This window comes from Nelumbo nucifera, chromosome 3, assembly GCF_055504915.1.
Source record: "Nelumbo nucifera cultivar China Antique chromosome 3, China Antique-T2T, whole genome shotgun sequence".
NCBI lineage: Eukaryota > Viridiplantae > Streptophyta > Magnoliopsida > Proteales > Nelumbonaceae > Nelumbo > Nelumbo nucifera.
This window is the reverse complement of record NC_142651.1, coordinates 49,089,158-49,107,558: the sequence shown is the minus strand read 5'-3', so window position 1 is coordinate 49,107,558 and position 18,401 is coordinate 49,089,158. Positions and strand designations below refer to the sequence as shown.

The 18,401-nt window shown below is 43.6% G+C and overlaps 1 protein-coding gene across 2 annotated transcripts; it reads left to right on the top strand.

Annotated features, from left to right (window-relative positions):
* The first annotated feature begins 8,852 nt into the window (after nt 1-8,852).
* On the top strand, nt 8,853-18,401 carry LOC104609533 (calmodulin calcium-dependent NAD kinase-like). 2 transcript variants are annotated; one of them, XM_010275863.2, is made up of 8 exons: nt 8,853-9,000; nt 9,082-9,270; nt 9,546-9,769; nt 9,933-9,994; nt 12,170-12,373; nt 14,380-14,509; nt 14,954-15,403; nt 17,918-18,401. In XM_010275863.2, the coding sequence occupies exons 1-8, from the start codon at nt 8,991-8,993 to the stop codon at nt 18,161-18,163; spliced, it is 1,515 nt and encodes a 504-aa protein (XP_010274165.1). In that variant the 5' UTR covers nt 8,853-8,990; the 3' UTR covers nt 18,164-18,401. The 2 variants fall into 2 exon arrangements, with proteins under 2 accessions (XP_010274165.1, XP_088758349.1); XM_088902223.1 differs by having other exon boundaries at nt 8,868-9,000; nt 17,925-18,117.

Genomic DNA, 18,401 nt, shown 5'->3' with positions numbered 1-18,401 from the left:
TTCTATCTAACAAGACCGTACCCGCCAGACTACGCCACGTCTCCTGACCGACGGCGCAGTCCCTGCCAGCCCGAAAAGTCTGCGCCCACGCATCTTGACAGGTGGTGGCGTGTCTGTCCTTTCGGGACGTGTCACTCATCCGATTGGGTAGTACACTGCAACGGTTACCTGCGCAGCCCTGGCGGATAACGGCTACGATAGAGGTCTAGTGGTGGTTTCACCCGATTTGACAAGAATGCTCATATATAAGAGCCCCCTAGTTGAAGGGAAGGACTCTCTCGAAGATCTGATATCATATCTTGAATATCTCGAACCTTTTCTCGAGTTAACTCAGTGATCTAGCGCGACCTACACTCTTAGCCTTCTTTACACTCTTTACTACTTTCTCTAGCGTTCTAACTTAAGCATCGGAGTATTCCCACAGGGCAAGTCCCCCGAGAATCGTTCACCGCTCTCTTCTCAGGTACCGTTCGTCGCCAACGAGGAGCCAATCAGCTGCCAGCTAGGAGTACCCGGATTGCGCACCATCATTTGGCACCGTCTGTGAGAAACGCTTCAAAAAAGCCTTCCTCTAAGTTTCTACATTTTTCTTTCAAGAACTTAGCATCCATGGCCTCCTCCAGCAATGTCGGGCGTGGTGCCAACCAAAACACTTCTGGAGAGCAACCCCAGCTTCCCACTGTCTGTATCGAACAGTTCATTGTTCCCCTCTCTATGGACGAGATCCCCAGCCTGAACGTGCCTCTCACAGTGGCACCCGTGAACGCTCCACTCCCTTCCACGATTGGAGCGACCTTTGCTGAACCTTCGATTGTGCCCCCAGTAACCAACCAGAATCAGTTGGAAGACTTAGTGCAGTGCATGCCAGCCATGCAAGCTCAAATGCAGCAGTTCCAGCAGTTCCAACTCTACCAGCAACAAGTGTTGCATCAGGTCTCTCAGTACCAGTATCAGCAGAAGTTCCCTTCCTTGCTTTAGGCCCAGCAGCCACTCCCTCCAAGGCACCCAGCCTCGAAGAAGACCAAGCCCTCCCGCCGGAGCGAACGACCTCGCCGGGGAGAAGCCTCTCAGGCCCAGGATCTCTCCAAGAGGCAAGCCTCTTCCCATGGCATAAAGGAGAGGTCAGTCACCCCCGCCTCGCAGCCTACGGGCAGGTCGGGGGTCTCCCAGCCAGTCAAGCCCGTATTGCCCCAACACTCGCAGTTCGAGCTCCCGCTCACAGAAAATTCGTTTGGGGTCCTAGCCGTAGACACCAGGCAGGGCCCTTCGGTCCAGAGCTACCACCAGCAGTCTGAGCCCATCGAGCTCGGTAACACTGAACCAAGCAGCACCAACGCTGAGCCGACAAAGCAGCAGCGAAGACGCCGGCGAGCTCGCCGAACTGCTACCCGTGTCTCGCTCGAGCTCAAAGGTAAATAGGAGGTGAGCTCAGGTGAAGTAAAAGCTACTCCTCTCCTCTTGGTTCCTTCCCCACTATCTCCAGAACTTCTTGTTGTCCCCAAGCCAAGAGACTTCAAGCTCCCTCCACTGGACAAGTATGATAGATCCTTCGATCCGAATGATCATGTGGACGCCTTTCAGTCCCAGATGCACTTGGCAAGGGTCAGTGAATCCTGCATGTGCATGGCCTTCTCCACCACCTTCAAAGGGGTAGCCCGCACATGGTACCGAAACCTCGCACCCGGCTCGATAAGAAGTTGGGCGCAGTTCATGCAAGTTTTCACCCCTCACTTTGTCACCAGCAAGAGGTGCCCAAGAACTCAAGAAAGCCTCCTCGACACAGTTCAAAAGGAAGGGGAGTCCATTCAGAGTTACATCAAGCGGTTTAATGACGCTTGTCTACAGATACCCGATCTGAACCCCGCAGTTCGCCTCACCGCAGCCAAGCGAGGTATTACCCACAAAGAGTTCAAGTGGCACGTGGTTGTCAACCAGCCCAAGACCGTGACCGAGTTACTCAAGCTCGCGGATTGGTTTATCGGAACGGAGGAGGAGATCAACCAGAAGGGCGAGTAGGCCCTCGAGTAAAGGAAAAGGGAACCAGAGCCCTCAACTCAGGGCGACAGCATGAAGAAGAAGGACCAAGCTCGGGGGGCAAAGCCAAATCTGCCTTTCCGAGCTCCAGTAGCAGAAAGGGGCTACACGCCCCTCAACGCGAAGCGGGCTGAGATCCTCATGGTGATCAAGGACGCCCCGTATGTGAAGTGGCCAACTCGGCTGAAGGCAGACCCTAATGTTAGAAATAAAAATTTGTATTGTAGTTTTCATAAAGATCACGGTCACAGCACCGAGATATATAAAAACCTCTGCGACGAGATAGAAAAGCTCATCCGCCGCAGGTATCTGAGAAATTTTGTACAAAATAATAATAGTAATAATAAAACAGGTCGGCAAGGAGAGCAGAGTACAGATGCTCCCGAGTCCAGCAGGCAGGCAGAACAGACGCAGAAGCAGCCCTCCGAAGAGAGACCAGTTCGGGGGACCATCCACGTGATAGTTGGCAGTTCGATTGTGGCAGGCTGCACCTCAACTGCAACTCGCGCATCAGCTCGTGAGGCCGTCAGGGAAGAGCAGAACCCCCCGAAGCGGCCAAGGATGGAAGATCACATCTTCTTCACAGAAGATGACGCGCGTAGGGTCCACTACCCCCATGATGACGCGCTCGTCATAAAGATGAAGATCAATGACTTTGAAGTCAAGCGCGTCCTCATTGACTCAAGCAACTCAGCAGACATCCTCATCAAAGCAACCTTCGACCAGCTTCAGCTCCAAGAGAGCGACCTGAAGCCTGCGAACACTCCCCTTGTAGGCTTCAGCGGAGAGGAAGTCAGGCCCCTGGGAAGGATCACAGTACCTGTGGAAGTCAGCACTTGGCCTAGCATAGTGAGGCTCAGCCACGATTTCTTAGTGGTCGCAACCCCCTCCCCGTATAACGCCATAGTAGGTCGGCCGATCACTCATGCCTTACGAGTTGTGGTATCCACCTACTACTTGGCCATGAAGTTCCCTACGGACTTCGGGATCGGGATAGCGCGAGGTGACCAGTTTGAGTCTCGCAAATGCTACGTCGCCGCCCATAAAGGGAAAGCCAAGGTGGCCGACGACCTCGAGCTGGAGCGACCTACGAAGTAGAGCGAGGAGCGAGCTGCGCCCATAGAAGAGACCGTCTCCATCCCGGCATCGACGGAGGACCCAGCCCGAACGCTTCAAATCGATGCTTCCATTGAGGAGCCTCTGCGATCTAAACTAGTACGCTTCTTACTTCAAAATTTAGATGTTTTTGCATAGTCTGCGGCAGAAATGGCCGGCATGGACCTTAGCATTATCACTCATAAGCTAAATATTGATCCTGTAGTCAAGCCCGTTAGACAAAAGAAACGCAACCTAGCCCCAAAGTGATGGAGGGCAGTCGATGAGGAGGTCGGGAAGCTCCTTGCATCTGATTTTATCAGGGAAGTCCATTACGCAAGCTAGGTGGCCAACCCCGTTCTGACAAAAAAGGCTAACGGTAAATGGCGCATGTGTATCGACTACACCAACCTAAACCGAGCTTGCCCAAAGGACTGCTTCCCACTCCCCAGAATCGACCGTCTGGTGGACGTTGAGCATGAGGCCCCCAGTTCTGGTGAGCTCGAAGCTTCCAGGCCAGTTGAGTCCGAGCACCGTGAGGTAGCAGCCAGTGCAGCATCTCTCCTAGTGAGGCCAAGCACGAACTGGGATGAGGAGCCATGGATCCTTCACGTAGATGGCTCCTCGAACCAGTAGGGCAGCAGAGCCAGAATCGTTCTGTACGGCCCAAGTGGCACAAAGTTGGAGTACGCACTACGCTTCGAGTTTGTGGCATTCAACAATGAAGCGGAGTACGAAGCGTTGATAGCCAGGCTGGCTCTAGCCAAAGAAGTGTAAGCCAAGCATATCGTCATCTGCAGCGACTCCCAGCTCGTGGTCAACCAAATCACAGGCGAATACGAAGCTTGCGAACCGACTATGATAGCCTACTTAGCCAAAGTAAGAGAGGCTCTGCTCAACTTCCAATCACACTTCATCAGACAAGTCCCGAGGTCGGAGAACGCTGAGGCCGACGCCCTGTCCCGGTTAGCCAGCACCAGTGATAACACCATGAGAACCGTGTACATAGAGAACCTGCCTCGGCCTAGCATTCTCAGGGGTCAGAGGAGGTCGCTCTTGTCTGTCAAGCAGAGCCGAGCTAGATTGACCCGCTCGCGAGCTTCCTGCTACACGGGACCCTCCCTGCAGATAGCCCGGTGAGAGTTCAACAAAAGTAAATAGGGCACAACTGCCCAAGAAAGAGATTTTGAAAATCGGGTTCTAACACCCGAGAACCACCAGAATTCAGTCAGAAGAAAAAAAAATAGAAGAGCCGCCAGCCTCAAGGGTCCACCTCCTCCACCTCGTCATCATCCTCCGGGGAGTCAGGCTCCTCCTCCATCACCTGGTCTGCCGTCTCAGGATCCAGGCCCTTCATCGTTATGCCATCGAGGTTGAGCCCAGAGAACTTCTTTCGGACCAACCAGTGGCAGAGCTTGAATCCGGAGTGGTACAAGCCCGAGCCATACTCCACTTGGAGGTCGTGATACTCCTGGGAGCCCTTAAAGTTCCACACCGCTTTAGCCCGCTCAGCCTCCACCATGGCATCGAAGTTCCGAGTTCAGTCCTGAAGAGTGGATTCCAAGTCTTGAACCTGCTGGCAAAGAAGCTCCCTCTCCGCCGCCACCCTCGACGACTCCTCCCGGTAGCGAGCACTCTCCTCAGATAGCCGGGTGATCTGCGCCTCCTGGTCCCGGACGAGCAGTTCCTGGGCCTCGCTCCCCTTTTGAGCCTGAAGGACTTCACCTCGAGCCCGGTTGAGCTCGCCCTGAAGCTTCTGCACGGTTGACCTTTGATTACGAGCGTCGCCGGAGTGGATGTTGGTCCGGAGGGCCATGGCGTGGATGGCGGAGTTCACCTGCCAACAGGAGACTAAGGTCAGAAAGGAGAAAAGGAGAAAAAATAAAGGAGGAAGAGAAAGGACACTTACTACCATGCAGTAGGTGGAGGCAAACCTAGCGAGCTCCTTGGGGTCCATCTCTCCCCAGCTAGCGACCTCCTCGTGGCAGATCGCCCTTTGGCTTTTTTGTGCAGCCACGATGTAGTCATTAACACCCTCCCAGTTCCCGGTAGGGAACTACGGGAAGGGGAAGGGGCGGGATGGCCCAGACGAAGGAAACTGCCCTTGCACCAGGAGCTCGGGCCCTTCTACACCACCTTCCGTGGCGACTCCCTCGAATGGGACAGGTGGAACCTCAGGTGGTGGAGAATCGAAGACCGGGTCAGCAAACTTGAAATCAGCACAACCAGAAGTGGAGGCTTGGTCAGGACGCGACCTCTTGGCCTTGCGCTTCTGGTTGGTGGACAGAAGGCGGCGTGCGTCAATACCCGACATGATGGCTACCAAAAAATCACAAGGTATTAGTCTAGTAAAAAAACAAATTTACAAGGCACTACGCGACCTAAAAGGCAACCTACCTGGGCTTAGACCAGCCTGCGCGAGCTTCTCCTCGGTCAAGTAGTCCGACCAATGGAAGCCAACTGCTGCCCAGGACTGCAGCATTTTCCGAACTTCGGGGTCCAACTCACCCCCTGAATCCTGGATGGCGGCCCTCCAGTGAGTTGGGAAGGGCCACCCTTCGGGATCCTATTCGGCAGCTCGTATAAGAGCTTGAAGCTGCGGCGGGGAGAAAAATAGTAGGAACACCTTTCTGGAGGCGCTCCGGGAGAAGCATTCTTGATGCAGAGGATGGTGGAGAGGATATCAAGATTGAGGGGAAGACAGTACTCATAAAATAGAGAAATAGTCCCAACTACATTTCGAATGGAGTTTCGGTGAAGCTAGTCAATGGTGACATTGAAATGGTTCAAAACCTCCACTATCAGAGGATGCAGAGGAAGACGCAGGCCAGCCTCGAGCTGTTCCTGAAAGATCACTATCTTGTTGGGACCATGCTCCCAAGGAAAGTTACTAGAAGGGAGACTGTGGATGAGGTCTCCGGGAAGGTTAAAATGAAGAACTAAAGATCTAAGTCTCTCCATCGACATAGAGGAGGGACCGAAGCTGTCGAGCACCCTGCCCCGAGAAGTGGAAGCTGTCTTGCCGGAGGCCTCCCGAGCCTTTGGAGCCTGCCCCAAGCTCTCCCTGAGCTCAAGGGGGCGTCATCCTGGTTACCGTCCCGGGAATAGACGTGGTACGGATATCCAAACATATTGACAAGATGATAAGACTCACAAAAAAAGAAGAAACGGTGTGAACGGGAAAAGAGCCCGGGAAGCTAAATAGAGACGCGACCTCAGAATCCGAAGACAAGGCAAGTTAGCGTAAAAGAAAGTGAGGTCTGGGGCCTTCCTATTTATAGCTATTGTGCCCTCAAATCGACGGCTCGGACTGAGACAGATCTGACGGTTCACAGTCAAGTTGATCGCACGTCTTCTGAAACTGAAATGTGATTGGCTGCTGCACGTCTCCCATGATTGAGGTAATGACGGTTGTACGACATCCGGAGTTAAGAGCCGCTTTGGTGCATTTCTCGGCATTCGAAAAGTCAAAAATCCCCTGACTTTCGCGTGCACATTTAATGCGAGCAGTCAATCAAGTTTGAAATTCAGTCAAATCCACCCGTCACACTTCATGAACTCCTCACGCTAAGGTAACACTCTTAGCCCGAGGAGTGGGGGGCAATTAATGGAGGGTGATTTGACCCGACCCCTTGGGACAGTGACACGTGGACATGACTCAGCATAAGTAACAGCTCAGCATCATAACCTGACTGTGACTAAGTAACGGGCCCGCAGGACAGCTCTCTACGTCATAGCTCGCTACAGGAGGAGCCCGCTACAACGCGAGCTCAAGAACCCCCGATGTACTAAAAGGGAATACTCCAAGACAACTCTATCCTAGCTCGCGAGTTGGGGTAACCAGCTCGCTCCAATACTTAGGTAGAAAAACTGCCTAAGGGGCCACTTCAGGAGGAATCACCTCACAATACCCTCAGGAGCTCGCTACAAGGTAGCTTGCGACAGGGTAGCTCGCTATAGGGCAGCCCGCGATAGGGTAGCTCACTACAGGGCAGCTCGCTACTGAGCGACGCGATGTTTTCAGGAAGCTTCTATCTAACAAGACCGTACCCGCCAGTCTGCGCCACGTCTCCTGACCGACGGCGCAGTCCCTGCCAGCCCGAAAAGTCTGCGCCCACGCCTCTTGACAGGTGGTGGCGTGTCTGTCCTTCCGGGACGTATCACTCATCCGATTGGGTAGTACACTGAAACGGTTACCTGCGCAGCCCTGGCGGATAATGGCTGCGATAGAGGTCCAGTGGCGGTTACACTCGATTTGACAAGAACGCTCATATATAAGAGCCCCCTAGTTGAAGGGAAGGACTCTCTCAAAGATCTGATATCATATCTTGAATATCTCGAACCTTCTCTCGAGCTAACTCAGTGATCTAGCGCCGCGACCTACACTCTTAGCCTTCTTTACACTCTTTACTACTTTCTCCAGCGTTCTAACTTAAGCATCGGAGTATTCCCACCGAGCAAGTCCCCCGGGAATCCTTCACCGCTCTCTTCTCAGGTACCGTCCGTCGCCAGCGAGGAGCCAGTCAGCTGCCAGCTAGGAGTGCCTGGATTGCACACCATCAGTTCATATAAATTGCAAAGTTGGGTTAGTTTTGCATTGACAAATTTACCTTCTTACAGAACTGACTTTATGGATGTAAATACGAATTCCAATAAAGCATATGTTTTTTTTTATCAAAAGCCTACTCGAATGCAATATTGATGTACTTTTACATCTTATTATCAATGTAAATATGTAATATTGTCAAACACAAGCAAAAGTGAACCAAAGTGCAAGTTTACCCGAACGGGAAATTATACTCCATTTGCATCGTTTCCAAACTCAACCTAAGAGAAAATTAAATTCTAGGAAAAAAAAAGAAAATGCACCATTTTCAGGCATCAATTGAGAAAGAATACCTCTTATTAATTTCAGTTTGTCCGACAAGTACCCCAAAGAGAGAAAAGTTAAAGTTTGCATTAGCGCTGCCGGTCATCACAAACCATATGCTTTGTATACATCAAATTTCTCATATTGTTTTTCAAGCCTTTTATAATTTTGTGATTTTTTTTTTGAATTTTTAAATAAGAAACTAAATGTGGGGTTATTTAAGTTCACAAGCAACCAATTCAATTAAGACACTGAATGTAATATGGGCATCTTTCTGACACCAGTCCGTGCATTGCGTGGATTCACCGGTATCATAAATAAATGTGTTTCACGTGGTATTTATCGAAATTCATGAGTGGGCTTTGATTGATTTTTCCTATCTTTTCTCCAAATGAAAACAGACCACACATTAGAGAGTTGCTATTTGACCAGGGAAAGGACAGTAATTTGGATAAGAGACAGTTTATTAAATAGCAAAAATCAATTATTAGATTTAGAGTCAATGGATCAGACCCATTTATTTCTCTCTAAATCAAATTGAGAATTGAAATCGGTAAAGTGTCTTACTAGTTGTAGCCAAGAATTAGAATTGAATCCGGTCTACACTTGGGTTAGGGGTTCGGATTTACTACCCACGAATTGTTCCCACATCCTTACCTAGATGGTGTTCCGTGGGTATGAATGTGATAACAATTTGTGTATAGCATATCTGGAGTGTTGGGTTGGCGAGTGTATGGGTTCGGGGGACAGGCTACCCAGTTGTATAGCCCCTTGGAGCAAAAGAACTGACTATGTATTTAAATATGTCCCAAAGTCCATTTCCATGCTTTCTATATTAACTTAATCACCCCAAATAAAAGGACAAGATAATCCATGCTTCTATATAAAACAAGCTCATTCATACACGAGCAATGGTGAGTTGATATTTCTCCATTCTCAAATCAACCCTCCCAAAAAGTCTTCTTCTCCTCTATTCTGTCTCTTCAGAGTCATGGAGAAAGGTAAGCCCAACTATTCCAGTACTCTAATTTTCATTCTATCAACTGATGAATAATTCACTTCCTCCCTCTCAATCTCTCTAGATGGTGGAGCTGCAACATCCAAACTTCTACGGATCCTTGCCGCATCTTCCGTCACTGCTGCTGCCGCTACTTCCTTCTATTATCACTGTTGGAATCGCCCGGCGGCGAGGGACCGAAAGATTATTCCGCAGTTACGCCTGACGGAATCCGGCAAAGTCGATGAGCTTGAAAGTTTCTCCCAGTATGTAGGTAATGGAAGATGAATAATGCTCTGGGAAACTTGTTAACTAACCCATGTTCAGATTCTCTGTGCTTTAATCATTCTGCACTGTTTCTGATAAAGATATATATGCTTAATTCATTAATGGTGTTTTAATACTTGTTCTTGTTCAATTATAATTAATTGAGAGCATATTCATATTTTATTGAAAAAGAGAAAAAAAAAAGTGAAAAGAGAAGGGTCCTATAAGCCAAAGACAGATCTCTTTCTTCTCTTAAATTTTGGTTCTGTTTTGGGTTTGCAGCTAGACAGATAGGATTTGCAGAGATAAACGAGTGTCCACAGCTGGCCAAGTTGGCAAACGATTACCTGAGGAAATCAAAAGGATGTGAAGACAACATTTATGCCTTCTTTGTTAATGACCCAAATGCTGATTCCCTGTTTGTAAAGCTGGTAGAGGAGTTCGAGAGATGCATCCTCAGTTACTTTGCCTTCCATTGGAACCATGCTTCTCTTATGATCAGTCAGGCAAGCTTCATTATCCATTGTTAATGCATTAATTAATCAAGCTTTTATTATATGTGTACCTAAAAACAAAGAACTCAACTAATGATGTTTGCAACTCTTTTATTTTTCTTTCTGTGGTCTTTTTTTTTTTTTTTTGGTTGGACTCTCTGTGGGTTGGTTTCAGGTACTAAGTGCTGATACAGAATCAAAAAGAAAGTTAAAGAACATGGTCATGGCAGCCACAAGGTGGGTTTTATTCTCTTTCTTCTGTTAACTTTTATAACAGAATTAGCTTTTTATTTCTGAAGCTTTCCTTGGAAAAAAAACAATCACTACGGTGTCAAACTATTTGAATCCAAATGAGCTGAATACTTCTTTTCTTTTGCTTTTTCCAAACAAATTGATTATGGTGAGGATGGTTAAGGGGGTGTTTGGTACTGTGTTGCCATTTATATTTTGGGTTGATAAATAAAAAATTGTGTGAGAAAGATTAAAAGATTTTGCATTTTACATACTTTGTATTTGTACTCATTCCAAACTGAGTCAAGCTGTATTTGGTTGCAGTGCAATTTTATTTGCACTAATGCAAATGTATGGAAGCGCAAATGAAAAGAATATAAATTTTGGTTTAATTTTGTTTTGCTTCATTTATATTACAATCAAACAAAATAAGATAAATTTTAAAATAAAAATAAATCATAATTTACCTTACCATGATTTTGTATCAATGAAATAAATTCGCATTGTTCTGAACTGATCAATACAAATTGCTAGATCTGTCTAAAACATTCTCTTATACTACATGTATTTGCAACATATATTTCTTATCAACAAATCGGACCACTTCCATACCTAAAAAACCCTTAAATTTCTCATTTTTTGAGAGTGAAAACGTCAGAAAAGACAAATTTACTCAAAACTGGACCACAAAATTTGCTTTAGTTCTGTACTAACACAAATTTCTTATACTGCCATCTTTTCTCCATTGGTCAATAAATAATCCCTCCATGTGATTCATGAGGAAATCAAGAATATTAAATATTTTTTGGTAGGAGAGGAATATTAAATATCCATTTGTGAAGGAAGTAAAGGCCCATACCCAGCAAGTAGCACCTAATTAGCTGTAAATGAGCCACGATCAATTATCTCGTTGATAAGCCGGGTTGCATGGGCTGAGCCCGAACCCTAATCTAAGAGCCCATTTGGGAGGAATTTCGATCTATGTGCGTTCCATATTAACTTCACAGTGTATTGCAGTTGTGTATTAGGAATATCTTTTCATGAATGATAATGTCAAGTATAAAAGATGTTCTTAATGCATGGTTAGGATGCACTGTGAGATTGGTGTGAGGTACACTTTGCAAGAAGCAACTCTGATGTCATTTGAGAGGGCTTCCATCATGATTAAGCTGCTTTAGAGAAGTTAGTTCTGATAATTTAACCAGAAAGTTGACTTTTGGGTTCATATAAATCTATTATATTCTAATATTAATTAACACGTGAAAAGGATTACTTGTGTTATATGATTATATTATTTTCCGTAACTTAATAAAAAACAAGGAAAATGGTGCTTGTAAAAGGTTCCCCTCAATTTTTTAACTTCAACATGGATATTTTTTATTATCTTTTATCAACCAATTAAGTTACATTAACATTTGTTTCATAATGATGATGCTTCTGGCTCAGTTTGTTTGTGATGCAATTTTATTTGCACTAATACAAATGTGAGTGCAAATGAGAATAGTGTAAGTTTTGGTTCATTCTTGTTTAATAAAATCCAAAGTTAATTTGTTCTCCCATACTTTTAAACCAGTATAAATTGAAATTGTATTGCAAAAAACAAAGGCGTTAATTATTCATATCTAATAAGGTTTGACCTTTTAACCTACGATCTTAAAATACAAACACCATTATTTGGTGAGAAATATGTGTTTTTCATCCGTCATGTCAATATCGCATCAGTGAACCAGTGAGGGGCATGGTTTTGAAAATCAGACCGGACCAGACAGTCAGACTGGTTGATTTAGAAACCAGTCAGACAGCCGTTCCATTTCACCTTAAAATTGGACTTGGGCCAAAAATTGTTGATTTGGTCAGCTGTCTGTTGATTTGGGTGGTCAAACTGTTGACCCAAACAATGATTTCTTTTTTATTTTTATTTTTTTAAATCAGAATTGATCATCTATTTGAACCGAATGATTAGACCATTTGACCCAAGAATCGGTCCTCAAAACGGTTTTTTAAACCCTTGATGAGGGGTATGGAGATTAAAATACTAGTTGGTTTAAGATAAGTTTCAAATGGAAATAAGGAGAGTACCAAACATCCCCTCGTAATCAGACATTGTTTTTGCCATTTACTCATGTCATGGTTTATTTGAAAAGATTAACAAAAATGATGTTGGTGTTGGGTGTTGAATAGAAAACAGAGATTTGATAGAGTGACTAAGGACTTGAAGGTAACGAGAGTGTTCTCTACGCTGGTGGACGAGATGAAAGCAATCGGAAACTCGCATCCAGACGTGATGGTTCCAGTGGCCCACGATGAGAGGAGTCCGGTACTTCTTCTGATGGGTGGTGGCATGGGTGCTGGCAAGAGCACCGTCCTCAAGGATATACTCAAACAGTAAGAACTCGATTCATTATTATTTAAACAAAAAAATATATACCAATCAATTAAGCCCATAATTTAACAATTAAGTGTCTATTTGGGAGGATTTTCATATAAGTAAAAATTCAGAAAGCCTAAAATAGGTTATTCCTCTCTCATAGGGGTGTTCACGGGTTGGGTTGGATCTTTTTCAACTGACCCGACCTAGTCGGTTTACTTATTGATTAAATCCAAACCGACTGACCCTGAAGCAAAACCAAAGGATCAGCTTGGGTCGGTTTATCGGTTTAGTCGGTTTTTATATATATTTTAAACTAAAATATCTATTTATATTTAAGTTTATTTCTTTTTAGTTTTTATGCAAAACCAAAATATATATTTAAATTGATTAGTTTTTTATGCAAAATTGATTTTTTTGTCAATATATATTTAAATTTATACAAAACTGAATTAAAAATTGTACCATTGTATATTCAAACAAAACACAAATAAAATATATCAGCATTTAACATATAGGGTAGGGACTAATTAATAATTACTTAAAAATATAGGATTGTTTCAGTTCGGTTTCATTTCGTTTCGTTTTCATACATGAGAACCGAATTGTTGGTTTATTTTCTCATACAAACCAAAACCGACCAGTAATTTTGAAAAACTAACCAAGTCGGGTTGGGTCGGGCCGGTTTGACATTTAATGTGAACACCCCTACTCTCTCAAAAAACACTAAGGGTCCATTTGGCTTACAGCCAGAACCGGAATTGGAATTGAAATCCTTCAAAATCAGAATTAGAATGGTCTATTCCCATAATTTGTTTGGCTGGAATGGAAATAGGAATTGAGGCCTTGTTTGGTTCACATGAATAGGGGTCTGGAATCAAAATTGGAATGGGCAATTCCAATTCCAACTGTTTGGTTGGGTGGAATTGGAATCCCATTCACATTCCTGCTGGAATGGCACTCCCCCATTTAAGGGAATGGCCATTCCCTGCCCCTCCCATTCCTGCTGATTCTAATTCTCATTCTTATTCTTATCTTAACCAAACAGACTATGGGAATAGGCCATTCCGATTCCAATTTCAAAAGATTTTGATTCTGACTGTGAATCAAACGGACCCTGAAATCAGCAGGAATGAGATGTCATTCCCAAGGGAGAGGCAAGTAATGGCCATTCTCTCAAATGGAGAATGCCATTCCAGCAGGAATGGGAATGGGATTCTGATTCCACTCAACCAAACAATTGGGACCTATTCCAATTCCGATTCCAGATCCCTATTCCTGTGAATCAAACAGGGACTAATTATATTTTGTTTTTACACCATTGAAGCTTAAAAGGAACATGAATTGAAGTAGTAAGTAACGATGATGATGATGATGAAAGCTTCTATGGTTCGTTGTTCCACTGACCTGCAAGGGATTAGCTCATGGATGTTATGGCTCATGGCACTAACATTCTTCAACATGACCATTGTAGAGATGGGATTTCTTGAATTTTTAATTTTTTATTTTCGATAGATCCCATCTCCCCATTAAAATTGAATGCCATAATTTATGCTCCATGACTAAAATTGCATCTCACCTTGAAAGTTGTATTAGCCCATAAAAACCCAGGCCGGCCCGGTTCATGATCATCCCAACTCAAACTTTTGGAGCTGAACAAAATCTTGTAGTGTGTTAGACTCTCAGCTTGTGAATGATGGAACTTTGGGACTCACAGAATCTCTTTCTTTTCTCTTTTTTTAAATTCCACTTGTTTGAAATGTGCAGATTTTATACAAAGTAACACAGACTTCATTCAAGGGCATGAAATTAAAAATGATGGAAAAAAAGTTATTAGCATATAAAATAATTTCTCTTGTTGTTTTGTGATGTTTGGTTGTATCTGAAAATTAAATTTCAAAAGTGAGAAGTAAATTAGTAATTGTAGTAGAAAAATGAATCATTTCTCAATTGATTCAAGAGTAAGAGTGAATTGGGATGAGTTGAATTTTCTTAACCTGAAAAAACAAATGGGTGCACGCAGAGCTTTCTGGACAGAGGCAGCGGAGAATGCAGTGGTAGTTGAGGCAGATGCTTTCAAGGAGTCTGACGTCATCTACCGAGCCCTCAGCTCTAAAGGCCACCCCCATGACATGCTCCAAACTGCAGAGCTGGTGATCATTCCCCCCAGGATGTCAATTTTTTCCATTTCTTCAATCTTTGTGGGATCCATTCTGAATCGGGTGGGGATGGGATAGAAATGGGAATGGAGAAATCTCTATCTCCATTGGTGGAAACAGGGCATGGAGGCTGCCCCATGGGGTCCCTGATCTTCACCCGTGGAGATTGTAAATAATTTTAAAAATATGTTTGAATATAATTAAGCTTATTTTTATATGATAGTAACTATTTTATTTTAAAAGGCTTTAAAAAAAAATAAAATGAATTTGATATCTCAAAAAAATGGCGGAGAGTGGAGATCCCTATGGGGGAAAATCCTGTGCCCATTGGTGGTGAGGATAGGACGCCCCCGTTGCCATTCCCTCTCTCTCTCTCTCTTTTACCTATCTATCTATCTATCTATCTATCTCTCTCTCTAAGCATTTACTTGATAATAGGTGCACCAATCATCCACGGATGCTGCATCATCCCTGTTAGTAACAGCCCTGAACGAAGGGCGGGATGTCATCATGGACGGCACTCTCTCCTGGGAACCCTTTGTGCACCAGACAATCGCCATGGCTAGGAACGTCTACCTCCGGCGCTACCGGATGGGGGTCGGATACAAGGTTGCCGAGGACGGGACTGTGACTGAGAACTACTGGGAAGAGGAAGAGGAGCAGAAACAGGCAAGGAAACCATACAGAATAGAGCTGGTGGGAGTGGTGTGTGATGCTTACTTGGCCGTTATGAGAGGCATCAGGAGAGCTATTATGACAAAGAGAGCTGTGAGGGTGAAGTCACAGTTGAAGTCCCACAAGCTGTTTGCTGAGGCATTTGAAAGATACTGTATGCTAGTTGATAATGCCAGGTTATATTGCACCAATTCTACAGGAGGCCCACCCAAGGTAAAATACCTTCCTTTCCATCCTTAATTTCATTCTTCTACAAATGGATTAGTTTAAGTTTAAGGGTAGTGATTTGGGCACATCCCACCATTTTTATAGAGGGACACATCATTAATTCGGCAAAAAATAACAAAAATGCTCTCATTATTTTACCTTTATTTATTACCAAATAATGGTTTTTATTGTCTTTTCACTAGGGATGTGGGTCGCCTACCAAATGAGTTGTGCCCATATCAGCCCCCTTAGGTTAATCTTGAACAATGTCTTAAACCATTTGGGTTGATTAGGGTTGGCATTATTGTTAGAGATATATTTTTCATTCCTCTCTTCTTCTTTTCTCATTCATACCATAGGCTATGTCTGTTAGACTCTGAAAATCTGATACCTGATACCTAATCCATTAAGCGATTTGTCTATTCAAATTTTGGATTTTAAAACTTGCTTTTATATATATATATATAGCCTAAAACCCTAAAACTCTTCAAAGGTTAGGCCGATATGGCCCATGACACGAGCCCAGGTGAGTTAATGCAGGGGCCGGGCTGGACAGGGCCATGAGAGGCATGATTTAAAAAAAATGAAAAAGTTAAATAAATTAAAAATGGATAAAAAAATTGAAAAAGAATCTGAAAATTTTATTCTATATGAATTTTGATGTATACAGTTATTTATATATGAAATTAAAAAATATAATATAATTAGAATAAAATAGTATAATAAATTGAAAATAAAAATTAGACAAATTTCTTAAACTATCCTTAAGGTTTAGGAAGTTGATTAACTATACCCCTACTGTTTCAGTTTTGTCTTAAAGTACCCCTACTGTTTCTGACAATCATCACCATCATTAAATCATAATGAAAAAAATAAAATGTTGAATTTGTCCTCTACTATTTCTCAAATTTTCGAAATAAAACCCAACTGCTGAAAAAATTTCTCCTGGCCACTATGCAACATCCCTTTCTTTTGCATCATCAGACCACAGTTCTGATTTGAATAAGGGCAGCCCAATATTGAATAATATCTTTTGTTTGCTCTGCTGTACAGATATAACTAGATAGAATTAGGCAAAGGCGATGGGATCTTATTCCAATGGTGATTTTGGAATAAGATCCCATCGTCTTTTAACAATGTGATTTTGGATTTTGTTGCCTTGTGTCTCTTCATCCTGTAAATTTCTTTACCTGAAACTATGTTGAATATGGAAGAGAACCCAATTCAAAAACACGATTCTTCTTCTAGTCATTCATCTCAATGACCTCTAGTGGTTTGCAAACTTATATCACTAAGTTTTCAGATGATTGCCGGACTTGCGGTATTGTCTATCTGTTTTAAGTGAGTCTTTTGGGTGAGGGCAAATGAAAGTGGTCACATGTAAGGGTGTCAATTGGATTGAATTTGATCCAATCCGATTCAGTCTAATGTGAGTCCATTATAAATGGATCAGGTCTAATCCAATCCAATGAATGTTTTGGATCAATTTGGACCGATCCAATTCAATGTTTGGACCAACCATTCTGTTCAATATCATTTTGATTTAGATTGACTTCAACCCAAACCTGGTCCATTGACACATATATTCTTATCTTACATCAATGGATTAGATATTGGCTTAATCCAACCCAATCCAATATAAATTTGTTACGGACGGACCAGGTCCAATCCAACCTAATAAATATTTTGGACCGGATTGGTTCAATCCAATATGTCTTGTTGGTCTGTCCAATCTGTCCAAATTGATTTTGGACTAGACGGGGTCCAATCCAAAACTGGTCCATTGACACCCTTAGGAGAGAGTGGAATTGGATGTAGACCCCTGCCTATCCATTATCGAGTTTAAGAGGGGCCCTGTTTTCCAGATCGTAGTCAGACTGAGGCACTGAAACGAATTGCCTCTCATTTGGTGGGTTGAAGAGAATGGAGGGTAATATTGAGTTTTGAAAATATTTATACATCATGTAGAGTCACATGTGTACAGATTTTGACAGAACATTAACACAAATTAACAACAAGGATAGAGCTAGTCAATTGTCAAAAACAATAAGAATACTTTAAAACAATAGTCAAACAACAGGGTAAAATTAGTCAATTAACTAAACCCTAGGGAATAGTTTTAAGTAATTTTCCCATAAAAAATTATACATATATAAAGTCATGTCAGGCTGCTGCGTGCCACGACCTATCAGGTTATGGGCCCGTTCCAGCATGGCCCAATTATTTGTATCAAATCGTGCCAACGTATGGGCCTCAAAACCTAAGCCCAAGACAGCCCGGGGTATGGGCTGGGCCGTGGCTTGGCCCAGTTGCTACAGTGACTGGGTGAAACCGCACTTGGTATGGCCCACTTTACAGGCTTACATCTCTAGGGGCCATGACCAATGAACCCTTTCCTTTCCCCCCTTTTCTACTGTTAAGACCAAGGAATTCTGTAAATGCTATTCTTAGTTGCAAAAATGAAAGTTATTCGAATTGACAATATTGACTGAGAGACTGATAAAACTGAGGTGGGTTCAGTTGATAGGATGGAAAGATGGAGACAACTGTTTGCTGGTTGATCCACAAGATATCCGCTGTTTGAAGGCAGTAAGCATGCTGAATGAAAACGCAGAGTCTATATATGAAGTTTACAATAAACAACAAGACCCAACTAGTAGTGAAGCAGCTAGTTCTGTTTGGAAAGACTTTGTTCTGTCACCTACAAGAAGAAGCATTCAGGAGGAACTAAAGATTTCCATCAAGATGGCCGAAGAGCAGGTTTAAGAAGAAATAAATGGGGCATCGTCAGACTCATCATGATCCATGTCCCAAGAGAAAGTTGTGTGAGGGAGTGAGCACTTGCTTCAGCTTGAATGTGAATTTTGTTCTTGTAAAGCTCAATAAATCATGCCAATACTTCTGCAGAAGGCGCATTCATCAATGGAATATATTGTGGTCTTTGAGACTGTTTTTAGTTTGTATTACCATATATTAATAAAATTTAAGCTATCATGATTTGAAA